The 27,745-nt window shown below is 41.6% G+C and overlaps 2 protein-coding genes across 4 annotated transcripts; both read right to left on the bottom strand.

Moving 5' to 3' along the window:
* Window positions 1-104: 104 nt before the first annotated feature.
* rac3a (Rac family small GTPase 3a) lies at window positions 105-11,900 on the bottom strand. Its single transcript, XM_027178875.2, has 6 exons — window positions 11,743-11,900; window positions 6,451-6,522; window positions 5,444-5,561; window positions 4,003-4,065; window positions 3,683-3,842; window positions 105-2,649 (listed from the first exon to the last, which is right to left on the bottom strand). The coding sequence occupies exons 1-6, from the start codon at window positions 11,775-11,777 to the stop codon at window positions 2,519-2,521; spliced, it is 579 nt and encodes a 192-aa protein (XP_027034676.1). The 5' UTR covers window positions 11,778-11,900; the 3' UTR covers window positions 105-2,518.
* A 2,953-nt stretch (window positions 11,901-14,853) lies between these two features.
* Window positions 14,854-25,664, bottom strand: prkar1aa (protein kinase, cAMP-dependent, regulatory, type I, alpha (tissue specific extinguisher 1) a). Of its 3 annotated transcripts, none has more exons than XM_027178832.2 (11): window positions 25,511-25,664; window positions 23,283-23,462; window positions 22,893-23,087; window positions 22,555-22,646; window positions 21,046-21,107; window positions 20,914-20,960; window positions 20,666-20,824; window positions 20,479-20,539; window positions 20,264-20,385; window positions 20,057-20,138; window positions 14,854-19,848 (listed from the first exon to the last, which is right to left on the bottom strand). In XM_027178832.2, exons 2-11 carry the CDS (start codon window positions 23,454-23,456, stop codon window positions 19,676-19,678), a joined length of 1,167 nt encoding a protein of 388 aa, XP_027034633.1. In that variant the 5' UTR covers window positions 23,457-23,462; window positions 25,511-25,664; the 3' UTR covers window positions 14,854-19,675. The 3 variants fall into 3 exon arrangements, with proteins under 3 accessions (XP_027034633.1, XP_027034635.1, XP_047656845.1); XM_027178834.2 differs by having other exon boundaries at window positions 22,920-23,087; XM_047800889.1 differs by lacking the exon at window positions 25,511-25,664 and having other exon boundaries at window positions 23,283-23,481.
* Window positions 25,665-27,745: the final 2,081 nt, after the last annotated feature.

Raw genomic sequence — 27,745 nt, 5'->3', positions numbered from 1 at the left:
ATGTATAGACAATTATTTAGTAAATTACATTTAATTATCTATTAAAATCTAAAAATAAAAAAGGGAACATAGAGAAGAAAAAAACACACAAACGCGCATTCAAATACATTCAAGGACTCAATTTTATTAATGCATACATTTTAAATTCATATCATACACAGAAGAGGATCATTTTAGTAACAATTCAAAAGGAGATCTGATTGTTATTTTGTCTACAGAAGTCAACTGTAAGGTTAAGGTAGATATCCACCATCATGTTGTAACACAGAAACACACATGGTATCTTTTACGTTTAACAATTTTGCTCACAATCTTTCTCTCTTATTCACACACACACACACACACACACACACACACACACACACACACACACACACACACACACACACACACACACACACAAATTGTTCTTTCTGTAAAATCAAAAGGCAAAAGAGTAGAAACAAAGTTAGACACATATCTGGTCTAAAGTTGAAAATTTGGCATGCTAGCCACACAAAAACAATCCACAATGGCACATTTCAGCTAGTATACTGCAAAAGATGGAGCAAAGTTCAAAGTACGGAAAAAAGTTCCAGTTAAAAAAAAAAAGAAAGAGAGATAGAGACATTAAATACTGTAATGTAAATAACTTCCAGAAAAGAAAATCTCAGCTAAAAGTAAAACGTACACAGATTCCACCTCATGCAAAATCAGCCAAGTTGTTTAGAATCCGGTGTTTGATTTAGATTTGCTCTGGAGCTACAATGCTAATGTAGCTAACTAGCAAAGGTCTGTATTTATTTTAAAACGTTTTTTTTTTTTTCAAATAAATGTACCAACAAATCTGAGGTAAAAGTTGACATTCTTGACCTTTTTGACTTATTTTTCAGTCACGACTTAACGCTGCCCACATAAAAAAACTTAACAACAACTTGCTAGCTAGTCATTATCCATTTTTCTCTGTAGTCACAACTTTAATCACCTGAGCAGTGTCAAGTGTTTCAGGCTTAAATCATAAATTTTCAAATAAAAACAAAACAAAACAAAAAAAAAACATTTTTGCTGAAGAAGAAAAGCGACAGCTCTTTCAAAATGGCCGACTGTTAGCTTTGTGACATCCTTTTGCTCGTTTTACAGCTTAGAGTGCGGAATACGGTGTCAGAAACCACATCAGCAAATTTATTTCACGTACAAAACAATTCAAAGACTTTTCAAGGCAGGTGTGTGATTTTCGAAAACTAAAAATAAGAATGACTTTTTACCGGATTAGCTTTTGTAGCTCCAGCGCAAAATGAACGTAAACACGCGGCTAAGGGGGAAAAAAACAAAACTGTGCACGTTTTATTTTTAGTTTAAGTTTTTTTTGTAAATTTGATACCAGGCTGAGCTTCAGACACAGACTGACTTTAAATATACACATTTTAGTAGTCAGTCCCTCCTTTTTCTTGTGCTGTTAAAACGTGTGTCATCACGTACAGTAGTCGCACAAACACCGAAATGAAAAGAGCTGCGTTCAGTAGCCGATAGTTTTTATTTATTTCTTTTTAATTTACTTTATAGTCAAGAATGAGAGACGGCGTCGATTCGGTCCTCGAGTTATTCACAATATCTATTTACACAGACTTCAGACACATTCACAGATCAATAAGGAAAGGAAAAGGAAGGAAAAAAAATTACAAAAAAAAAAACAAATGATGCCCCCCCGTTGCCCCAAAGTGTTAAAAGTGTTAGCGATGAGGAAAATCTCCACAGAGGGAAATCAGGAAACATGTACAGGGGATAGTGTGTGATTCAAACATTTGCACAGGTAAAAGTAGGCGGAGCTTACTGAACCAAACCCTTTAAAAAAAAAAAAAAACTTAGCTAGCCAAGTATTTTTCATGATATATATATATTTTATCATCTAATCAAAGCCTGTAGTTTGAAAGTTAGTAAGCTAGCCAAGGTCAAGTCAATTTTATTTTCTTGTGACGTCACGTGATCGTCGTGTATATATATATATAGCTTAAGCTCCGCCCATTCAACTCAAACACCTGTGCTAGTATAAATTCTTTATTAACGCAACTGTCGTAATTTTTGTTGTTTTTGTGCGTGGTACATATTTTTAAGCCAAATTTCCATGTTTGTACTTCTGTACTTAGCCGTGAAATCGTAGCTGAATTTAATTTGTCCAAATCGCGTGCGTGTTAAATATCATGATATACATCACTAAACCAAATATCAGCGCATGCAAGGTGTGTGTATCGAGGACCTTCTCATTACCACAAATTAAGCATCAATTAAGGCAATCGAGTTCAGAAATAGGGACGAGAGGGATGAGAATTTGGCACGATAACCATCTTGTGCCTTTCGCTATTTAAATCCCGTTGCGCTGTATCTAAAACTCCAGTGTGTGATGTTTCACCTGTCACATTTTTTCTCCGTCTCTCCAAATCGGTCGGTAGGAACTCAGTATGATGACTGTGTGTTGAAGTGAAACACTCCGCACTCTGTGTGAATGTGTGTGTGTGGGTGGGTGTTTTTTATTATTCTTTTTTTAAAACACTGTACACTTCTTCCCTCTCTTCTTGACGGGTGGAGGGCAGAGGACGGCACGGATTGCCTCGTCGAACACCGTCTTCAGCCCTCTCTGAGTCAGAGCCGAACACTCCAGATACTTCACGGCTCCTGTGAACGCAGAATCCACCGTTACAGTTTGCTTTTATTCCTTAATGAATGACATTTTTTAAAATCTATTTATAATTATGTTTTAAAAGGTTGTGGGATGTCTATGAAATGAACGACTTCCTCACTAGGCTGTATTTAGACACTGTAGACACAAAACAGCTTTTTATCACAAATTTCAAAAGCACCGACACCATTAGACAACTTCATGCTTAAATTGTGACATGTGGTGTGTTTGCTGTTTTAACTAACTAGCTAACTAACTAGTGTAGCATATGCAGTATTTGGGAACTGAGACACATAGGATTAGGAACCCTAAATTTCATGGATGGGGGAAAAGGGCTTAAGTATCTGTGCTTTCCTCTGTCACTCAGAGTGACTCTAGACGACTCGTGTCATGGTTTAGCTAGTGTACAGTTCTGTATATAGACACAATCAGGGAGCTGAAGTTCCTCCCTTATGATCCTATATGTCCAGAGTGTCTACACTGTGGCCTCCACAGTAGAGGTCTTCACGGGTCCACTTAGATCCGAAAACCCGAGGTCCGACCCGGTCCGGATTCGGGTCTAAAAGTTTCACGTGTGCCTCGGACACGGGTCGGGTGTAATAATAGCGGCATCGGGTCTAATTTAAAACGAATGTGTTTTTACCGAACGGACCCGAGGAGACCCGAACTACTGTATCTCGTGTGTGTGCATCGACTCGAGTCCTTTTCCAACCCCTCCTCTGTTTGCCAAGACCTCTTGCGACGTGCGGCTGGCGACATGCGGCTGGCGGTAAGCTCATTTTCGTTGAAACAGACCTGTTAATCAATTTTGAATCCACTCTGTAGCGGTTACTTTAGTGTAGAGTTACGCAACATTCGGGTGCAGTCGGATTAAAAAAAAAAAGCCAACCCGTCGGGTCGGACCCGGGTCTAATTTGTTCGAGTTTGTTTCGGGTCGGGTACATTTCTTTAGACCCGAGAAGACCTCTAATCCACAGCGGATAGCCATCATGAAACGGGTTATGAAAAGGAGACGAGAAAAGCTCGTACCGATCTCTCTGGCCATGGCGAGACCCTGAGGATAAGTGATGGGGGACAGCTTTTTGTCCCTCAGGCGCTCGATGGTGTCCTTATCGTCCCGCAGATCCAGTTTGGTTCCCACCAGAATGATGGGTGTGTTGGGACAGTGATGACGCACTTCAGGATACCACTACAACACACACACACACACACACACACACACAACTCGTTCTTAACGGAGACTATAGTCTTACCGTCTACCCTCAGAACATGACAAAGCATCTGAATATCAGATAACGAACAAAAACTATACACAAATTCTATAGCTAGGTAAGAAACGAAACACTGACCTTCGCTCTGACATTTTCGAACGAAGCCGGGCTCACCAGCGAGAAGCAGATCAAAAAGACGTCCTTTAAAAACACAAGACGGAAGAATCGATCAGATCGGTTCCGTTTATCACACACTTTCTTTCTGGGTTTGAAACATTCAACACACTCGAAGGGGAAGAGGTCGAGTTAAGATAAGGTTCGTATACAAATTATGGACACAAAAAAAAATCTATCAGTAGTGAGTTTACTCCAATTCACTCTTGTGTGGAGAACAGAATTAGGAGATTGTCTTCTCCGACGCTAAATAAGCGAGCCTTTAGGAGACAGCTGTCCTGGTGCTGCTTTCTGAACAACACTCTGTTTATCTCAGCAGCCCAAAGCAGCACATTCACAGTGCAAACGTTCTCCCTACAGAGACGGCGTTTCTCCTGAATTGAACACAGACCTTTACCTTTAAAAAAAACCAAAACAAAACAAACATCTTAAAAGAAAAAGAAAGCCGTATATTGATATCTACGATCAACAGTGACGTCATTATGTGTTTTTTTTGTACTTAAATTCTACCTCTACCTTCGTCTGTGACGTCGGTCGGTCCTATGGTTTCCTATGGGGGCAGTCGTGGCGTAATGGTTAGAGAGTCTGATTCATAACCCAAAGGTTGTGGGTTCGAGTCTCGGGCCGGCCACGACTGAGGTGCCCTTGAGCAAGGCACCAAACCCACCGACTGCTCCCCGGGCCGCAGCATAAATGGCTGCCCACTGCTCCGGGTGTGTGTTCACGGTGTGTGTGTGTGTTCACTGCTGTGTGTGTGTGTGTGTGTGTGTGTGTGTGTGTGTGTGTGTGTGTGTGTGTGTTCACTGCTGTATGTGTGTGTTCACTGCTGTATGTTTGTGTTCACTGCTGTGTGTGAACTTTCGATGGGTTAAATGCAGAGAACAAATTCTGAGTATGGGTCACCGTACTTAGCCGTATGTCATGTCACTCTATATTACCCACGATGCAGTATGATTACCCCTGACAGTGGTAATAAAGCCCTCGCTTCATCTCTACATAAAGAAAATGGAGTCGAACAGCATTTCGTTGCATTCTGGGACTCTATACTGGATTTGTTAGTCTTAAGAAGTCGATGATCATTAAGAAAAGAAGCTCTTTTAACAGCGAATCATGACCGTTAGCGTTTGATTAGAGCTGCACACAGACAGTAATTTCTCACGGTGTAAAAAAAAAAAAAATTTAATAAATAAATAAATAAATAAACAAATCGTAATTGCGGGTAAAACTTTTATCGTAACGTTTAAAACGATTTATTTCAGGTTTCAAATCCCAACCCGAGCTACGACATGGCAGCAAAGGGAAGCTAGAGCCGAGGGAAACACGTGGGCCGACCTGCAAACCCGGAGCTTAAGACCGAGTTAAACCCAGAGCAGAAGCAGGGAGATGAGGACTGATGGAGTTTTACCGTCTGAGGGTAGGAAAGCGGTCGGAGACGGTCGTAATCCTCCTGTCCTGCCGTGTCCCATAAGCCCAAGTTCACAGGTTTCCCATCGACCATCACATTGGCAGAGTAATTATCAAACCTGTTAGGGGAAAGTAAAAAGATCACTCATACACACACATTTAATACACACACACACACACACACACACACACACACACACACACACACACACACACACGAGCAAGCTCACACACAGACATTTAAAAGTGCACATGCACACTCACACACAAACACACACACATAGATATACACAGATATATATGTATACACACAGACATTCACACACACACACACACACACATAGATATACACAGATATATATGTATACACACAGACATTCACACACACACACACACACACACACACACACACACACACACACACACACATATATACACACATATATAATGTATATACACACACACACGAGCAAGCTCACACACAGACATTCACAAGCGCACAGGCACACACAGACACACACACACACATATATGAATATACCCACTCACACACACACTATACTTATATGCGTACACACACACACACACACACACAAGCGCACAGACGCATATATATATATATATGAATATACACACTCACACACATTATATATACACACACGCACATACACACACTATACTCATATGCACGCACACACACACACAAACAGACATTCACAAGCGCAGACGCATATATATATATATATATATGAATATACACACACTATACTTATATGCACACACACACACACACACACACACACACAAGCAAGCTCACACACAGACATTCACAAGGGAACATGCACAGGCACACACAAACATTATATACACACACACACACACACATACACACACTACTCATATGCACGCGCACACACACACACACACACACACACACACACACACACACACACACACACACACACACACACACAAACACACAGAGGAATGAGGAACATGTAAGCTCACACTGTAGGGATGTACTCTCCTGGGAAGGCATTGGTGGTGTAGCTGATGAGCAGGCATGTCTTACCCACGGCACTGAAACACACACACACACACACACACACACACACACACCGAAAGGGTTTTAGAGTTAGTGTGCAGCTTCAACCCAAGCACCGTGGTGTCATCGTACACTGCAGATACTCCACAGTCCACACGATTCCGTCGACAAACGATCATGAACATGGAAGGAGTCTCCGGTGTCAGGCAGCATTTTTTTGTTTGTGCTTTATTCACTTTAATAGATGTAACTCGATAAGTGACGACTAACTAACTTTTTAACGGAAGCTCAGGACAAGAAACATAACTGTAAAGGGATAAAAAGTTTTTTTTTGTTCTCGAGCGAATACAAAGCCGCAGTCGTACAAGAGGAATAAAGCGTTAAGAGATATACTTCCCCAAAGCAGCACGTCAGGAAGTATTTTCTGCCCCGTGAATGATGCACACCAAGAGCAGACAGCCATTACACCAGCAGCTAAAGCTCCCGTAACCATGGCGACCAGCAGAAAGCTTGAGACGAAAGAAAGCGGTGAACGACTTACTGACTGCGCCGAGGTGAAAAATAACTATACCTGTGGGTGTTATTAGATATTTATATAGATTTATTTTTTCTGGTGATTGCTGTGTGTGTGTGTGTGTGTGTGTGTGTGTGTGTGTGTGTGTGTGTGTGTGTGTGTTTTTAAATAAACCTCATTAAAAATTGTTCGTCAGATTACCGAGGTAGCGAAACGTTCATTACGTGACAGTGTTCAGTCTCTGCGATGATAATTAACCCTAATTAAGTCCGTGTTTCTGCTTGGGTTTTCTGTCCACACACACACACACACACACACACACACACACACACACACACACACACACACACACACACACACACACTTTCTTCTCCATTCAGTCCTTTTACTTCAGTCCTGAATGGAAAATCCAGACAGTGAGATCTGTGTGTGAAGAAAGCAACTCTCTCTTTCTCTTTCTCCCACACACACACACACACACACACACACACACACACACACACACACACACACACACACACACACACACACACACACACACACAGTCACAGCTTCTCACTATGTGAAATAAAGCCTTTTTCCCTGCGTCTTTACACACAGTTGGCAGTTTATCTGGACCTGCCCCTGTACAAAGCTGGCCACCGGACCACAGCTTAACCTTTCTACAGTTTCTATCCCTTTTTCCCTCCATCATCACTGTTTCCCCTCATTTAGTAGCTACTGCCTTTTATTAGCTTCCTTTTGCTTGTCACATGATCTGGTAATGCTTTCTTTTTTTTTAAAGACCGCTAGAATATCATAGGAATAAATCCTAACCATATTCTATGTAAGAATAGAGAGAGAGAGAGAGAGAGAGAGAGAGAGAGAGAGAGAGAAATAAAGAGAGAGAGAGAGAAATAAAGAGAGAGAGAGAGAAATATATAGAGAGAGATAAATAAAGAGAGAGGGGGGGGATCTCTCCCTCCCCTCTCTTCTCTCTTCAATCGCGCTCGCTCTCCTCTTCTCCTCTCCCCTTCTCTCTCCCTCTCTCGCTCTCTTCCTCGTTTCCTCTCTCCCTCCCTCCCTCCTCTCCTGCTCTCCCCTATCTCCCTCCCTCTCTCCCGCGCTCGCTCGCTCTCTCTCTCCTCTCCCGCTCCCTCCTCTCCCCTCGCTCTCTCTCCCTCTCCTCTCCCTCTCTCTCCCGCGCTCGGGCTTTCTCTCGCTCTCTCTCCCTCTCCTTTCCCTCTCTTATCTCTTTCGCTCTCCCTCTCTCTCTCCCATCTCTCTCTCTTTTCTCTCGCTCCCTCGCTCGACCCCGATCGTGCTTCCCTCCCTCTCGCTGCTCTCTCTTGACTCTAGCTCTCGTGCCCCCTCCCTCTTGTCCTCTCTCTCCCTCTCTCCCTCTCTCCCTCCCTCCATCTCTCTCGCTATCTCCTCTACATACTACCGCTCAGAGCTCTACATCCCTCCGCTAGCTTTCTCTCTCTGCTCTCCCTCTCTCTCACCAATCTCTCTATCTCCTCCCTCATAGCGCGCCCTCCCGATATTGCTAGCTCTCTCTTGCCCCCTACCTGTCGAGCTATCATCTATCAGCTATCAGATCTAAAGAGAGATATCTCTCGCTCAATACCTTATCTCACGAGAGATAGCGATACATCAATCTCTATCTATCGCTATAACACCGCTAGACAGACGAGAGCATATAATAAATATCTAGAGATTTCATGACTATATATCACTTCATGATATATATATAAGCTAGTGTGACTATACAATACGCTCGAGATATAAATCATAGACAGAGAGAGAGAGCTACTCCAATATCTATAGCTGTCTAGATAGATAATAACATATAGATCTCTCCCTACAGATTATCTTTCTCAATTATCATATCGCCTTTAATCTTAAAGAGAGAGAGAGAGGAGAAAACAACAAATATAACTAAAAAAGATAAAAACTATGATCTGTCCCTCAGGATTCTCCGAGCAATAAGACAAACTTTTACTTTCATTTTAGTCATTTTTATTTTTTAGTTCAATTCTAGTAAACACTAACTATAATTCTAGAAATTCTAGAAAGATCCAGAAAAGCCTGGCCACTTTTCTGCCAACAAGCTTCAGAATCTTCAAAGCTGCAATTTCAACATTTGTTTTTGTGATTTTAAAAACATTTCTGAAAAGAAATGAAAAAGCGAAGCGGGCTGTAATTTACTGCACTGTAATCCGCCGTAACTCGCGTACGAGCGTCTTACAATCCTCACGGTTATCACAGTAAAGCCAGAAGAACCATCAGAAAAGGCGGTAAAACGTAGCGTAATCTTTTAGCCGTTCGTCTTCGATAAGCATTTTATCCTGTTATCCCGCTCAGGGATGCGGTGATGTCTGACGTTTGTTTGTTAAATCACGGCGCTCACAAAAACCTCTCTGGGAAATTTTTATTTGAGTTAATCATTTATTCAGTTCTTTTTTTCCAGCTTGTTTTTTTTTTTTTTTATGCATCTCATCTCGAACTGTTTTGAAGTGTAAATCTCCATCCAGTTCCAAAAAAATTCATTCATTCATTTTCTACCGCTTATCCGAACTTCTCGGGTCACGGGGAGCCTGTGCCTATCTCAGGCGTCATTGGGCATCGAGGCAGGATACACCCTGGACAGAGTGCCAACCCATCACAGGGCACACACACACACTCTCATTCACACACACACTCACACACTACGGACAATTTTCCAGAGATGCCAATCAACCTACCATGCATGTCTTTGGACCAGGGGAGGAAACCGGAGTACCCGGAGGAAACCCCCGAGGCACGGGGAGAACATGCAAACTCCACACACACAAGGCGGAGGCGGGAATCGAACCCCCAACCCTGGAGGTGTGAGGCAAATGTGCTAACCACTATTTTAACCACAACGTTATTAATCAACCCGTCACGTTCCTAACTACTATTTAATCCGGTCGATGATTTTATCTAAAGCGGCTTCCCGTCGGGTCAAACCGAACAGCGAGGGAGAGGAAAAAAAGGACATGAAAAGTGTGGTGGTGTTTTTTTTTATTTTATTTTTGTTTAATTTTAATCAGCTAGGTTCGAGTAAACGGGATAATCATTTTTACACACACTAAAACTTTCGACTAGAACGTATCAGTATCAGAATCAGAAAGGAGCTCATCGTTTACAGCTCGTTTAGCGCCGGATCGTTTAACTTTAATCGTGTGCTTCGGTCTTTGTTTTCTGCTCTAAATATTTACTAAGCTTGTAAAGTACGTATGCTAATCAGTGACACAGGAAGCATGTTTGTATTAAGATAAAAAAGGATGAAGGACAGGGACAGTAAATGAAGAAGAAGAGGAAGAGTGATGAAAAGCGATAAGAGACCACATGAGATGAACGTTAGAGTGGTGATGAAACGAAGCGGTGCGGCCCGTCGGGTTGCCAGAACCTCGTACATACCCTCTAGTCATAAGGTACGAGGGACGAAGCCGAGGTTTTAACGTAATATCCGACGTTAGCGATTTTCTTTCCAGAAAATGTGTCATTAAGGACAAACACGGACAGACCGTATCGATATTGATCGTCGGTTTAGTTTCGAAAGTTACATACAGCACCTTTAAAAAGTTAAGTCAAAAATTAAACAGTTTTTTATCACCGAAATAATAATAATAATAAAACGATAAATTAGTGATCGACAAAATGACTTAATAATAGATACATACATACATCCACACACACACGCATATATACACACACACACGCATCCCCCCCATACACATCCCCACACACATACATCCCCACACACACACGCATATATACACACACACACATCCCCACACACACACACATCCCCACACACATACGCATATATATATACACACACACACACACACACACATATCCCCCCATACACATCCCCACACCCACACACATATACACACACACGTACATCCCCACACACACACACACCCCTGCACACACACACACACACACACACACACACACACATCCCCACACACACACACATCCCCACACACACCAACACACACATCCACCCCCACCCCCCACACACGCATATCCACCCCCACACACACATGCATTATTATAGGATACCCTGCTTGTTTTTACTTTGTTTTACAGTGTGTACAGGGTTACGTTGCGTTTGTTCCCGTGTACATGTTTAGCTTAAACACAACAGACTCAGATCCTATAAACGTGCTATAAACGAATAAAGGTGTGTAAAAGTATGACATCATTGAATAAGAGGGGCTTCACGCTCTCATCCACACTGCGCATGCGTAACAGCTTCACGCATGCGCAGTGTGAACCGGGAGCAAGAAAAAAAACGCTAGCGTCAGGATTCCTTCGAAATATAAACAGCGTGAAGGCACAACGTTAGGAACATTAGGGCAAACGTTTGGTGTAATTAATGTTCGGACGAATAATGCTGAAAATAATCGCAGGGAGTATAAATAAGAGCCCCCCTGCATCTACACGCGCGCCCCCGCCTCTACACGCGGGAGCGCGCCCTCGCCTCTACACACGGGCGCGCGCGCGCTCCCGCCCTGAGCACTGGCATGGAGGTTTAAATAAAGATGATGAATTTGCTCGAGAGCTCGTAATTCGTTTTTGTTTCTGCACAATAAAAACCTCCCGATTCATTGTGCGTGTCTTGCACGAGTTTGTTCGATCACATCCCCGTGCACAGCGATCCAAAGCCCCCCCATCACCTTCATCATCCCCCTACAAATAGAATCAAACTCATCATCCTCACCCATCACCGACCACGACGCACTTGATGGCTTGCATTTGGAAAGCGAAGACGGTTTAAATGCACACGAGTGCGATGTTACAGCGGGGACGTGAGACGATGGAGACACGTCGAGAGCAGCCTGTGTAGTGTAACGTGAACGGTTGCCAGATTGGACTCAAATCCTCCGCCGTGGTGATTTGATTCGCGAAAGAATCGGTTCCTTGAGAACGATTCTTTAAACTTTCTTTAAACTGGCAGGTTTGGTACTAAGTTCTTTTAAAGTAGAAGGGCTCTGAAACTGCACCCATGTAAGAAATTATTTTATTTGTTTAAATGTAATATAAAATATAATAATTAATGTAATTATTTATTTATTCCCCCCACAAATTAATATAATAAATATTTAATGCCTGATTTTGTAAGCTAAGAAAAGCACGTCAGAAAAAAATATAATACTATAATAATGTTGCTATAATACTGTGTTAATCCCAGTATTTCTGCACACACAATATTGATTGGACATACAGTATTTACACTGGTCTGCGCTGTTTTTGTGTATTGTCTTTTGTGTAAAGTCTTGTATTTTATGACTGCACTGTCTTTTGTCCTGCACTGTCTTGTCTGTCTTTTTTGTCTTGTCCTTAGCTCTGTCTTTGTTTTATGTAGCACCCTGATCCTGGAGAAACGTTGTCTCATTTCGCTGTGTACTGCAACAGCTATATATGGTTGAAATGACAATAAAAGCTTCTTGACTTGACTTGAACTAAAGCACATAAAAACTGTCATTTAAGACATATCTTGCCAGGTCCGTCTGTTCTGCCAAGAGAACTGGAGGTACAATGAAAGGAAACAGCTATTTTTATGCTGTCGTTTTCCCTGTGGCTAATGACCTGTGTGTACAACATGCCAGTGTTGGCTGTAGTTTGTAGTTTTAAGTACACAAATTAAATGCAAAAACTCATTTCATTTATACATAATGCTTCATTCTAGTTTCTTTGTCACATTAACAAAAGGAAAGCTACTATACTGGCTACTTTGTGCCTTACATACATCCGCACTATTTTATTTATGTGTATCTGTATATACTGTACATTCTGCCTAATATTTCACATTTGTATATATATATATACATATATATGTATATATATATATATTTATATATATACAGTTTCTCCAGGATATATATATGTGTTTCTATATATATATATATATATATATATATATATATATATATATATATATATATATACACACATGTATATATATATACCTATTTATATTACATTCTGCACGTATGTTTACATATATACCTCTAAGATAACATAAGATATACCTTTATTATAAGATATACCAATGGGGAAATTTCTGTGTTACAGCAGCAAAAATATATAAAAAGAATAAAGACCTAATATAATATACAAACAAAAATGTATAAAAAGAGTAGTGGTTACACTGAAGACATATTGCACATAGATAATATTGCACATTTTTCAAAATTTCTGTTATTGCACATGTTTAAAATACTTTATTTAGACCATACTGTACGTTATTGTTTATTATTGCAGCTAAACAGTAATAACAGTGTGTATTATGGTGACTGGTTCACTGGGATCAGCTCTGATTGTAAAGTCTAATAGCAGCAGGGAGAAAAGAGCGTCTGTATCGCTTCTTCAGACACTTGGATGTAACAGTCTGTCACTGAAGGAGCTGCTCAGAGCTGAAACCGTTTCAAACATTTTATATATATATATATATATTACATGAGGTACATATACTTCATATTTATCTGCACAATTGACTCTTTTTCTATCTATCTATCTATCTATCTATCTATCTATCTATCTATCTATCTATCTATCTATCTATACTCATCAGATTCAGAGCGATCCACACGATGTGAACCAATGTAGAAAATAAACAATATTTCATTTTATCTTTTCAGTAATTTTTGAACATTTAGCTACAAACAAATGAAATATGTAATTTCGTAAACATTCCTTTTCGTCTTTTAAACATTCATTAAAACAGCACAGAAATGCCATTTTTCTCTCATTATATTCTCTAAGGATGAAACGATTCCATCTCAGGCTTTTGTATTCATCTCAGGCTCGAACATGTTCAATCTGGCAACCCAGCGTGTGGGCTGAACTGCAGTCCCCAGCAGTTTTAAAGCGCCCACAGCCTCACTGCATCCCAAAAACCATAAACAATCAGTTACACAGAAATCAGCCTATTCTTATTATTGTTGTCATTTGATTTTGTGACTTGACCGAATTATTTTTTATACAGAAAACCAGATCTGGATTTCTCCTTCTAGAAAACTGCAGCTTCACAAACCTCACAGAGAGATGAGTTAATGCTCCATCCATGAGTTTTAAAGGGTGTTTCTTGTGAACTAAAACAAACTGAAATACAATACATAAAAGAAATATTTGGTAACGTATATGCAACTTTATCATTTCTTCCATTTCTATCCATGACTTCAGAGACATTTGCAAGTCGATTTTCTTGATTCTATGCAAATTGTTTAATACGGCGTAAAGCGTCGCGTCCAGACGATTGATCGCTGGAACAATCTGCGTTGGTCTGACGTTTCTTTAGTTCTCCGCTCGCAGCTTTAGTTCCAGTTGACTTTTTTTGCGACATGCGATCCTACATCCTGTCATATAAGACCTTTCATTGTAAACATGTACAAAGGTATAACAAAAGTACACTAAAACTTAGAAGAAAGGAAGTAGATGGTGAAAAAGTAGTTAGCTTGCTTTGCTAATTCACTCTGTCATTTAAATGAAATACAATAATTCACCAATCAAAAAGAAACCACAATGTTTTGTGTTTAATTAGCTAGATATAGATGTTAAATATATGGTTTAGCTATGGTTTAATAATATTTAAAACAAAAACGAAACCCCCTTACGATGCTAGAAAAGCCACACCCACAAGACAGGAATACAAGCAACATGAAATACTTTTAATTTTAACAGTCAGTGGGCGTGGCATTTGGTTTCTGCCAATCCCGGTGACAGGGGCGTGGCCTCCCACTAATGACATGAAAATTTCCCAGCACAGGATTAAACTAAAAATAAGTAAAATTCAATCTTCCATGAATAAAAAAAAAAGATAAAACAGAGACGTGTTTAAGAATTTTTTATTGCTTGGCCTGCCATTGGGATGATCAATACCAAAAAAAAAAAGGGTTACAATATCACAATATAAGGGAGGGAAAAGAAATAAAACAATAAATCTGTATACATCACAGAAACACAGAAGAGAAAATGGTCCTCAGCAAAGCTAAAGAGCAGCACAGATGGATGCATTATATCAGCTTTTATCCATACTAGAGCTCTGAAAAGACGACGTGGGAATGATACGGTGGAGGAGGGGGCGGGGGAGGCGTGAAGAAAGGGACCGAAATGGCCGCTTTCTGAGGTGAAAGTTTCTTCAATATTCAGAAATAAATTAAAAAAAACAAACAGCATGTCATTGCAGCACCGCTATGCAAACGAGCTGCTACGGAGTTAGCTTCGAACTTGAAATACTAACCGCGTCACGAACACACCAGGATCGAATATTGCAGAAATCAAACGTTAGGGAATGACGCAATCGAATCACACCTGGTACTTTCACAAGCTTCTGCTTCAGATCTACAGATGTAGGAAACGTGGATGTTCAGTCCGTGTTATAGTTTATGAAAGAAAACACACGGTGTGACGCTAAAGTTCACGCTAAAACATCAACAAAAAAAACAACACCACAACTTTCGTTAATACGGTGCCGGCGTTACTCCGGTCACCTCACACCGATCGCTGCGCCGTTCAGCACGGATTACATCGTCGTTTCGTCATGTTGTTGAAGTTCTAAGTCGGTTTTTACCACACTACAGTTACTCTTCTTTCTGTGAGCGATTCTATATTCATGCGAACACAACCTAGTTCGTGATTTATATGCACCAACATGAACGTTTAGAATCGTTAGCGCTCACGTAGCTTTACTGTTTTATATTTTGTATAAAAATTTTGAAACGGCGCTGGAGTTACGCCGTATATCGACCAGTCGTGGGTGTGGACAGGTTTTAGTAACGATAAATTTCCTGTGGTTGTCATCACTTTTTTCCCGCCCGCGATATTTTCTAACAAACATTCCTGAATGTCTTTAGCGTAATATATAAGCCAAATTACAGATTCCAACCCAAGTGACTCTGATCACGATGGAGAATTTTAAGATACTGTATCACAAATGCTAGAAAAAAACTTTCCGTGTTGTAAAAATCTGCCAAGTGGTGAAGGGATTATTGTGACGAGCTTTATTCCTATGCTTAATTTATAGATTTGCGATGATTAAAAATGATGCTCAAGCAAAAGGACATTTTAAAAACAATGAAATCAGGCACTTCCGCAACCTAAAATTGTCGAACGAGAGCGTGAAGAGACGCTCGTACGGGTTTGCCTCTCGCACTTGTACGATCGATCGATTTTCCTCGGCCAGTTTTGAGAAATACAGTATGATGTTTGGAAAACCGGAATTCACTGTCCTGTTTAATACTATACAAAATTTATGCTACACACACTCCACATTAAAGTTGCAGTATGTGACTATCAGGAATTTAGAGTTGTTCCCATGTTGGTGTACAACATAAAAGCCCCATATGACACTTTAAAGTTATTTTAGAAATGACTTAAAAGGAGGTCACATTCTCGGGTGCTTTTTTTGTTTGTACTTTGTACAAAATTCTCATTTTTTAGGGGGAAAATAAAAAGATGCATACTGCTACTTTAATCATGTAATAAAATGAAGTGAGCATAGACCAAAATAAATAAAAGCTATTCTGTTGTTACGGTAACTACGATTTCATGGTCTGTTCCACGGTGTTCAGAATCCAAACACGATTAAGTTACAGGGACCTTTAAAAACCTTCACTGCGTTAATCCAGAGTGGTTACTCATGAAATGTGAGACTATAACAAACACACAGTACCGAAATGAAAGTTTGCTATGAAGAACAGAAGCACTTTCAGGTAAAAAAAAAAATAAAAATCTACACAAAAGTCTAAAATCTACTAAGGACGTGTCCCAATCCAACCCTTCTTCAAGATATAGGCCTCTTAATAACCATCACTGATACGTCATCGTTAATCCACTGTGGTGTGTCCCAAACCACACCCTATACACTAGTCATGTCTAAAATGTCCAAAATAACACACTATTCGCTTTAGAAACAAGATCCCTCCTCACTAGACCACCGTGGACGTGTCCCAAACCACACCCTACTAACTAATGAGATCTAACCAGGATTGGATCACCGTGGACGTGTCCCAACCTACACCCTACTAACTAACGAGATCTATCCAGGACTGGATCACCGTGGACGTGTCCCAAACCACACCCTACTAACTAATGAGATCTAACCAGGACTGGATCACCGTGGACGTGTCCCAAACCACACCCTATTATCTAACGAGATCTATCCAGGACTGGATCACTGTGGATGTGGCCCAAACCACACCCTACTAACTAATGAGATCTAACCAGGACTGGATCACCGTGGACGTGTCCCAAACCACACCCTATTAACTAACGAGATCTATCCAGGACTGGATCACCGTGGACGTGTCCCAAACCACACCCTACTAACTAATGAGATCTAACCAGGACTGGATCACCCTGGACGTGTCCCAAACCACACCCTATTATCTAACGAGATCTATCCAGGACTGGATCACTGTGGATGTGGCCCAAACCACACCCTACTAACTAATGAGATCTAACCAGGACTGGATCACCGTGGACGTGTCCCAAACCACACCCTATTAACTAACGAGATCTAACCAGGACTGGGTCACCGTGGACGTGTCCCAAACCACACCCTATTTATTAACTAACGAGATCTAATCAGGACTGGGTCACCGTGGATGTGTCCCAAACCACACCCTATTTATTAACTAACGAGATCTAACCAGGACTGGATCACAGTGGACGTGTCCCAAACCACACCCTATTAACTAACGAGATCTATCCAGGACTGGATCACTGTGGACGTGTCCCAAACCACACCCTACTAACTAATGAGATCTAACCAGGACTGGATCATTGTGGACGTGTCCCAAACCACACCCTATTTATTAACTAACAAGATCTAACCAGGACTGGATCACCGTGGACGTGTCCCAAACCACACCCTATTTAGTAACTCGGATTTAGAACCACCATCGGTACGCTGTGGATGTGTCCCACACAACACCTTAGTTACTAAACAGACACGACACACCCCTCTCCGTAACTTTTCTACGATGGCTACATCCCAAGCCACACACCTACTCACTAATGAGGCCTTATGAACACTTCTCGTCATTAGTCTACTACCCACATGTCCTAATATACGTGCTATTCACGACACAGGCAACACAAACATCATGAACACCTCACCACTAGTCTGATGTGGGCGGGTCCCAAAAACCGGACACGAAGCAGGACATTGTGGGATATCGCGTGTGTGCTGGATATAGAAAAATAGTGCACTATGTAGTGAACATGGTGCGGTTCTGGATACACGGTTAAAGGACGGCTATGAAGGGAGAGCAGAGCAGCGAGAATAAAGAAATAGTAATAATAATAATAATAATAATAAAAAAAAAACAGAAAGAACAGGAGCAATAATATCGCGGAGGAAAAAGCGACACGGATTTATGTATAGAGAGAATCTTAATATTCCAATATATACCAAAGTGTGCAAAAAATACATTTATGGTGATTTACTATCATTTACTTCTGCTATGTGTGTGCATCAGAGGACGATGAGGAGCAAAGTGGATCGCTACAGCACACACACACACACACACACACACAGTTCAAATGACTCGACTTCAGTACCCTCATGTATATAAAGAGAAAATCTCTCTCTCTCTCTCTCTCTCTCTCTCTCTCTCTCACACACACACACACACACACACACACACACACCCACACCCACGCACACACACCTGCCTTTGGAGCCACTACAGTCCAAAATGAATTGTAAACACTGTTATAGGGTGCAAACTTGAGAGCTCTCAGTTTACAGCCTTGTCTTGGGATTAGTCAGACTCTGACCACTTCAGAATAATCACACAATTTAAATAGAGAGAGACAGAGAGAGAGAGAGAGAGAGAGAGAGAGAGAGAGAGAGAGAGAGAGAGGTGAGAAGTCTCTGACTCTTTTATAAAATGACAAAACTTCTAAATTCAGATCAGGATTAAAAAAAAAAAAAAAATACCCAGAAAACTTAAGACAGTAACATGGGCTCGTTTTAATTCCAATTAAACAAGCAAGCAAACAAACAAACAAACAAAACTAATTTCTGATCATATTTAATTATAAATTACGTGTGATCCGGAGCCCATCCCGGGAATACTGGGTTCAAGGCAGGAATACACCCAGGACTGAGTAACAGTAAATGTGATAATAACCTTAGCTAGGGACCAGTTAACAGGCTCGTCTGCGATGAAGAATGTTTTTCTTCCTTTCGCCTTTTTATTTGAGAACGAGAACGAACGTGCTAAAACGGTTGGAACGGCAGAACGAGGGGAAGAAAAAAAAGGAAAAAGAAATAAGACAAAAATAAACGAATGAATGTACCAAGCGGTTTCGCCTCGGGATTCGTCACGTCCCGAAGGCTGCAAAAATAAATAGTCACGTTTACACGAATAAAATAACTGTTAAAGAGAGCGGTTTCTGGTCGACTTCCTGTTTCGGCTGCTTCGTTTTATGTCTCCGTGTCCGATAAACACGAGGCTGGATCCACACACACACGCACGCACGCACGCACGCCGCACGCACGCACACACGCACGCACACACGCACGCACACACGCACACACAGCAAGCACGAACCAAATACGAAATACAAAAATAATGCGTAGCTGGACCCTGCGATAAACAGAGGAGAGAGAGAGAGAGAGAGAGAGAGAGAGAGAGAGAGATTCAGACAGAGAGAGAGACAAAGCTGTTGTACTGCTGGATGTTCCTCTTAAGGATGTCGGAGCAGGGTCCGAGCACACGCTCAAAACGAGGACGGTCAAGTTTCACACACTTCAGGGGACTGCGTGCGACCACAGTGGCAGCTCGAGGACGGTTCATCAGCAGTGCGATCTCACCTGAACACACACACACACACACACACACACGAAAACAACTTTAAATAAAGCTCAAATAGCATTAAAATTGTATATAAAGGCACGGATAGGAAATCACAACTAACGGTAAATAAAACATTTAATAATATTCGGTATTTAAGCATTTCAACTCAATGGCTGGTGTTCAGGTGAACAGAAGAGGGGGGAAAGAAAAAAGAAAAAAACCCACCGAAATAATCCGAAGATCCGAGTCGTCCCACTTCGACAAACTCTTCGTTCTCGGAGCGTCTCTGAAGCACGGCTGCCGACCCCTGTAAACACCAGAGAACCTCAGTGTGTATGTGTTAGTTATAACACCATATTGAGCAGCTTCAGTTTATCCATTTCTAAAACTCTGTTTGTGCTACACTACAGAAGCCCAAAGCGTCGTGTTCACCTCGAGGATGATGAAAAACTCGTCTCCCGGTTGTCCTTGGACGACGATCTTCTGTCCGTCCTCGAACTGCACCGTCTCCAAAGCGTCGGCCACCGTTAACCTCTCCCACTTGTCCAGGGATTCTGAACACGGAGAAGAACGCTCCGTTAGCGAACGTGCCTTAACGTCGGAAGTCCGACAAGATGGAAGGGAACGAGCAAAAGGATGAGGCTTACCCAAAATGGACACCTTGCTCAGGAATTCCTCATACATCTTCCTCTTCCTCAGAGTGCTTCCCTGCAAAACACGTGCAGTGCTCAGGCTTAAGGTGAAAGCGTTCTCTGACGTTCACCGTCATCTAAATCATCGCCCTGACGTCTCTGCTTCCATCATAGATGTGTGTGTGTGTCTGTGTGCACATACCATCAGTATTCTCCTGTAGCTGTCTCTGTCGATGCCCCACAGTTTGACGTTGGTTTTGGCTCGGACCGTCGCCGCCCTCGGAGTTCCGTAAATCAGCGCCAACTCGCCGAAACTTCCGCCTTCTCCGATACTCGTCACCCACGTGTTGTTCACGTACACCTGCATGACGACACGTGACCAAAATCAATCATATACTTGAATGATACATTTCCCAACTACACACACACGAAAAACGACGTCTTACTTACATCCATTTCACCCTGATCGATAACGTAGAAGTTATCGCCCTCGTCGCCTACAAACGAAGAACAAAAATCTGTCAACGTTTCTTATATCGGTTTACTGAATATATATCGTTTAATTTTACGTACACACCGCACCTTGCTGAATGACGGTCTCCCCGGCGATGTAGTTCACAGAAAACATGGCATCGAATATATCGCTACAGAGAGAGAGAGAGAGAGAGAGAGAGAAAACAACAACATTGTTTAACATTTTTGATATTTCTCAGGAGTCCATCAGTATGCTCTCGTTTGTCTGAGGACCGAAAAATATAACTTTGTGAGGATTCTCTTGACTTTACATGATCTGTTAATGTTATTGATATTGACCGGATTAGTAATTAATATTGATTCGTTTATGACTAACAGCGTGTGGCTGCAGGGAAAATCGGCTATGATCGTAGAGGAATCTGAGCTTTTTAACTAATTCTTGTTAATTGGAAAACCGCTTTATAAAACTCTTTAGAGCTTTTCATTCCCCCCCCCGATAGAATATGAATTTTATATGCACTAGAAAACGAGTAAACTATGACGCTGTGTATATTCACTCTGCTTTACTGACATATCCGCGAACACAAGAGGGCGCTGTTCAATTTCCTGACGTAGTTCCTACACCGGGGGTCGGCGACCTTAAACACTCACAGAGCCATTAGGACACGTTTCCCACAGGAAAAAAAAACCCACAGGGAGCCACGAAACCCATTTGACATCTAAAATGAAGATAACGCTGCATATATCGTTTTTTACCTTTATGGAAAGTGTAGAAAAAACCTGTAGTGTGTTGCATTTATGAAATCAACGAACTGCTACCGAGTAAAAGAAATTTTATTTCTGCAGGCAAACGAAAATATTTTGAACGGTTTGAACTAACCTTAACAAAAAAAGACGCTGCCTCGGAGGGTACTCTCAAATAAAATGATCAATGACTTATCGAGTCCTCTTCGTATTCATGACGTCAATGTTTTAACTTGCCGGCTGCAGTGAACCAAAAACGCGTCTGCTTCTGTGTCGGATTTCGCAAGTCGGTGGTTATGACGCGTATTTTGAGCGACAGAAAAAATTAAACACGGTTTATTTTAATGTTACGAGAGCATCATGATCTTAGGATTTCATTTAAAAAAAAAACTAACTAACTAAAATAAAAATAAATTTAAATTAAATATTTATTTTCCAAATCTACAGGGAGCCGCAGCAGAGGGATGAAAGAGCCACTTGCGGCTCCGGAGCCTCGGGTTGCCGACCCCTGATCTACACTAAATAACATTCGTGCCTTCGACCATTAACGCCACAACGCTGTTATACTGCGGTCTACAGATCAAGATATAGTGAGAGATCGTGTGGTTAAAGTCGTGTTATTAACAAGCCACTGAATATATAAATGTGTGGATGTATAAAATACAGAAATAAACCTGAACGTTTGTACGGACCTCACCGAGCGTGATCTCGAATTCAATCTGAATTATCATCGTTTAATTAACCGTCGATCAAATGATCAAATTCGGACTGCTGCTGCCGAGAGGGCAGCGATGATAAACGTCTCGGCCGGCGTTAAAAAGCTCTTGATGTGAGTTTGAAAAGAAAAATGTAGAATAAAAAAAATAACCCCACCTTCTTTCGTTGTCATCGAGGTGAGAGAACAGCACGTTCTTCTCGATTGCTTTTGCAAGAGCAGCCATCGTTTTGTAGTCTTTCGGAATAACCTTTGAACGACATGAGCGTAGAGTTAGAGGTTTTTTCCCTGTTGTAGCTACTTTAATTCAAGTATAAAGTTAACAGCATACCAGTTTTAGTTTTTTTTTTGTTTGTGAGGTTTGCTATTATCTCTGTGGCGTTAGCTAGTTCATCAAAATACCGGTGGTCGGTACAAATGGTTTTGTCCTGATGATAAATCGTCTCTGTTACAGTCTATAACATACATTTGGTTGCTAGAGTGAAACATAACCTACAGTTAGTGTGTTTAGAGGTTTCGTTACTTTTCTGACGTATGACGCGGCATCCTCCTCGGTGTAAACCTCGGCGCTGATGGCACCGCGGCGGCGGCGACCTTTCACCACCGGGTTCATGGGAGGAGAAATCTCGTCCTCTCGGGAATCGGAGCGAGAGCCGGACTTTTGCTGGCTGAGCATCTGTTTGGCCTCCTCCTGACACGGCAACACAAACAATCCCGATTAAAAAGGAGTTAACAGGCTAATATGTTAATTATGTTATAAACTAAAGACGCAAACTTTACACATTCAAAATCCACACCATGGACAAGGACACCGTGGCTATCTTATCGTTATTCGCTGAAATTATTCGAGACATGGTTGTTATTTGGAATGAATGAAGTCACGCACCTTCTCGAGCCTCTCGAAGTAGTCCCGTAGGAAGGCCATGGGGCGCTCGGGCCTGGACGTGCACAGCTGCACAATGCAGTCCTTCAGCAGCTGCTGGATGTTGTGCTTCTGCACGTACAGCTCACACTCCCGCAGGCTCCTTTCCTCCTCGCTGCTCGAGCTGCCAGACGCCATGATGACCTGGAGACACGGAGGAGGAAAACATAAAAGTTATCGGTCCGCTCTTATATTTCTGAGTCTTTTAGTTGTGGTTGTTGAAACAACTGGCTCTGTCGAAGAGAAAAAAAAAGTTATTAGCAAACTTTAGTTATGCTAAAAATACACGTTTAAAATGAAAGCACTTTGTTTATATTTCACTTTTGAGGTGTTTGTTTGTTGATATTCAACGTGCTCTTATGGGGTGTGATGATTGGGGTGCACATACTTTTGGTCATATAGAGTATATTGGCCGCTTTTATTTTTAAAGTCCGTTTTATAATACCTATATAGGTTATAAAGTCCTCAAGGTTCTCTTGTTTCCTCTGAGTTCTCTGGGTTGCTCAAGGTTCTCTTGGTTCCTCAGGGTTCTCTTGTTTCATCAAGGTTCTCTGTTTATTTTTGGTTCCCCAGGGATCTCTGGTTTCCTTTGGGTTCCTCTGTGATTTCTGGTTTACTTTGGGTTCCTCAGGGTTCTCTATGTTTCCTTTGAGTTATCTGGTTTCCTCAGAGTTCTCTGGTTTCCTTTGAGTTCCTCAAGGTTCTCTTGTTTCCTCTGAGTTCTCTGGGTTGCTCAAGGTTCTCTGTGTTCCTCAGGGTTCTCTTGTTTCCTCAAGGTTCTCTTTTTTTTTTTGGGGGGGGGGGGGGGGTCCCCAGAGTTCTCTGGTTTCCTTTGGGTTCCTCTGTGATTTCTGGTTTCCTTTGGGTTCCTCAGGGTTCTATATGTTTCCTTTGGGTTATCTGGTTTCCTCAGGGTTCTCTTGTCTCCTCAAGGTTCTCTGTCTTTTTTTTTTGGTTCCCCAGGGTTCCCTGGTTTCCTTTAGGTTCCTTTGTGATCTCTGGCTTCCTTTGGGTTCCTCATTTCCTTTGCATTATCTGCTTTCCTCAGGGTTCTCTGGTTTCCTTTGGGTTCATCGGGGTTATCTGGTTTCCTTTGGGTTCGTCAGGGTTCTCTGGTTTTCTTTGGGTTCCTGAGAGTTCTCTGAATTATTTTGGGTTCTCTAGTTTCCTTTGGGTTCCTCATGGTTCTCTGGTTTATTTTGGGTTCTCTAGTTTTCTTTGGGTTCCTCAGAGTTCTCTGGTTTATTTTGGGTTCTCTGATTTCCTCAGAGTTCTCTAGTTTCTTTTGGGTTTCTCAGGGTTCTCTGGTTTCTTCAGGGTTCTCTAGTTTCCTTTGGGTTCCTCAGGTTTCCTCTGACCACACTGCCAGTTTGTGTACAGGTGTAAATGAGTGTGTATGCATGAAGCCCCGTGATGGGTGTTCCTGTGTATTGCTTCCGGATTCACTTTAACCCTTTTATATGCCACATATTATTACATAATAATTATTTTCCCTCCCTTTGGTATATCAGCAGCCTATTTCAGGTGACCATGAACCCACACTTTCTTTACACGGGACACATTAAAGTGTAAACATTACACATGCTAACTATGCTATAGGACACTTAGCATCGGCTAACTGTGACAGATATTGCGCGATTTTTAGCCTGAGCTAGTTCAAGCTATTTTTTTCCATTCCCACATAAACCCAATGGATGTAACATAATACGAATACACGGCACAGTTGTGGCGCTAAACACGCGCAAAGCAAACTGCGCTTTAATCCATCACATTCGTGTCAGCTTCAATCAGTCAGGTGATAAGAAGCGTAATGCAGCTAGCCAGCTATTTTTTTCCCCTACCCGCTTTCGATAAGCCCCGCCTCCCTCAACTGGGATTGGCTGTCCCTTTTCCCGCTCTCTCGTTAGGATTTGCTACAAGTCCCTTCTCACGAAAAGTCACCCTATCGACCAATTACAGCGAGGGGGCGGGCTAACACCATCCAATAGCCGCACAGAGAACAGGGATTGCCGTAACAGCGGTGGGAAAAGATCACATACCAGAGAAGCATTAAGAGAAACGCCATCTTGTAAACGCTGCCGTTATCAAAACAAACGGAAACCACCGCATTCGGACTTTCTGTTTTCCTCTAAAACGTTACACAGCGAGTCGGAAATTTTAACACAATGCTGCCATTTAGTCGAACATCATACCTGAGTTGTCAGGAAATATTTCCTCGGTGTTGTTGTTTTGTTTTGACTTTAATAAACAGTGACGCTCCCGTTCTCTGTTCTCCCTCGGATGGGTGCCTCAAACCGGAAGTACGTCATCACCGGACACAAACACGCAGTGACGTCGGAATTGTAAAGTGAAGTGATGTCAATTTGTCAAAAAAGAAAAAAAAATTAAATCTAATCTTACTATTTATTTATATATGTGATGTATGAAAAGCATTAAACTTATAGCCAAGTCAATTAACAATTAGTACACATCATACATCCCATAATATTGTGCTTTAATACATCATCATCTAGTGCTTGTTAATATTATGAACAGTAGCTACGTTAATTCCTCTCCACCGCTTCTGTCTTTCTACCCATCCTGAGACATCCAGAAATTGTACCAGCTCAGATCGTCTGAGACAAGGGCGATTCTGTGAGGATCCTGAGGCATCTAGAGATGTTTCAGTTCCAGTTAGACTCTATACTATAGAGGAGACGCCAACTCCATGTGGTCTTTGAGGACAACAATCTCCTCATCAATACAACATTTATCATCTATTTATCATGTATATTTATAATCACACCCTCCGGTGTCACCCATATGAGGATGGTTCTTCACCTGGTTCCTCTCAAGGTTCCTTCACCTGGTTTCTCTCAAGGTTCCTTCACCTGGTTCCTCTCAAGGTTTCTTCACCTGGTTCCTCTCAAAGTTTCTTCACCTGGTTCCTCTCAAGATTCCTTCACCATTCAAGGGAGTTTGCCCTCCCCAAGTCTCAAGTCTCAAATTTGCGACTTATGTCTGACTCGAGTCGAGTCCCCCATCTCTGAGTCATTTAACTCAAGTCCGTGTCAAGTCTCAAGTCATGAATGTCAAGTCAAAGTCAAGTCAAGTCTTTTTTAATATTTGTCAAGCAAGTCTCAAGTCTCTAATTTGCGACTTAAGTCTGACTCGAGTCAAGACATATCACTCAAGTCCCTCATCTCTGCCACTTTGACACACATTAACAAACACTACAGAGTGTGGTCCTGCCATCGCAAGTTCCTTTATCAAACTTCGGTTCTGGACATCAGACACCACCTGATAGCACATACTCACTTACCTGAAGATGATTTATGAGTAATTAGTAAATAATACTAGTTAATTAATCAGAATAAACAATTGCCATAAGCAAGCGAGTTAGCGGTTGGAAATGGGCGTGTCTTTGTGTCCGTATATGGAGAATCTTCACTAGTGCAGTCTGTGCTATATTCTGTACAGTACGTTATTTAAAGGTGGGGTCTCCATTGTTTGAAAGCCGATGTTGACATTTGAAATCACCAAAACAAACACGCCCCTAACCCAAATGGGTCCCACCCCTGTATCGATAGCTCCGCCCACACATACATACATAACCCAGGCGACTAACAGAAAGAAACGTGTCTATCATAGCTGAAGGGAAGAAGAATAATAGAACAATGTAGATAAACAAACAAGCAAAAATGCCACACAAGCATAATCATGTAAAGGACAAAGGCATATATTAGTTCTGTGTAACAAAGCAAAACCAACGTTACTCACCTATCGAGAAGGAAAAAAGCGCCTCGGCGTCTTAAGTAAAGTCGGCCACATATTCACAGGTCGGAGTTTCCCGAGTCAATAACTCCTGAGCTAAACGCTGTTACTACACAAAACGCGGTTGTAGCTGCCTCTCTACATTGCTACGATAGAAAAGAGGTGTTATTTGTGTAGTAACAGCGTTTAGCTCAGGAGTTATTGACTCGGGAAACTCCAACCTGTGAATATGTGGCCAACTTCCTGCTCCTTCAGTTCTCTCCAGCGCTGGAAAGCTGATCCTATATTAACACGTCCTACTTCTTGCCTTATCGTAAGTCTTTCTTCGCTTAATGTTTTTATCCGCCATGTCAGTGTTTCATTCGCTTCCTGCTAATGTCACACATGCACACTGAACACTCTCTCCACCCATATTGACAAGACACGCCCCTTTCTACTCATTGGCTACTCGTTTGCTTTGTTTGTCGGCCCGACTCAGTTTTCAGAAGCATTTCTCAAACAACGGAGACCCCACCTTTAAATCACTGCTCTTCATTTTGTCTATCAGTGCACAAGGAGCATCAGTGAGCAGTGTTAGTCCACCAAAACAAAACAAAATAGCTCCAGCAAAAGGCAGCTCTGGGATAAGATCTGAACCAAATTAAAGGCAGGCTTTAAGATGATTAATACACACA

The sequence above is a fragment of the Tachysurus fulvidraco genome, chromosome 15, assembly GCF_022655615.1.
Source record: "Tachysurus fulvidraco isolate hzauxx_2018 chromosome 15, HZAU_PFXX_2.0, whole genome shotgun sequence".
Lineage (NCBI taxonomy): Eukaryota > Metazoa > Chordata > Actinopteri > Siluriformes > Bagridae > Tachysurus > Tachysurus fulvidraco.
The sequence above is the reverse complement of the archived record's forward strand: the minus strand, read 5'-3'. Positions and strand labels throughout refer to the sequence as shown.

Coding starts and splice junctions, on each gene's coding strand:
- prkar1aa (XM_027178832.2), bottom strand. CDS start 23,456: ATGGCGTCTGGCAGCTCGAGCAGCGAGGAGGAAAGGAGCCTGCGGGAG. Junction 22,647..22,892: donor AACCTCTAAACACACTAACT/GTAGGTTATGTT, acceptor TGTCGTTCAAAG/GTTATTCCGAAAGACTACAA. Junction 20,540..20,665: donor GCTACAGGAGAATACTGATG/GTATGTGCACAC, acceptor CGTGTTTTGCAG/GGAAGCACTCTGAGGAAGAG.
- rac3a (XM_027178875.2), bottom strand. CDS start 11,777: ATGCAAGCCATCAAGTGCGTCGTGGTCGGTGATGG. Junction 4,066..5,443: donor CGCTTTCCTACCCTCAGACG/GTAAAACTCCAT, acceptor GTGTTTTTAAAG/GACGTCTTTTTGATCTGCTT. Junction 3,843..4,002: donor TCGAAAATGTCAGAGCGAAG/GTCAGTGTTTCG, acceptor TGTGTGTTGTAG/TGGTATCCTGAAGTGCGTCA.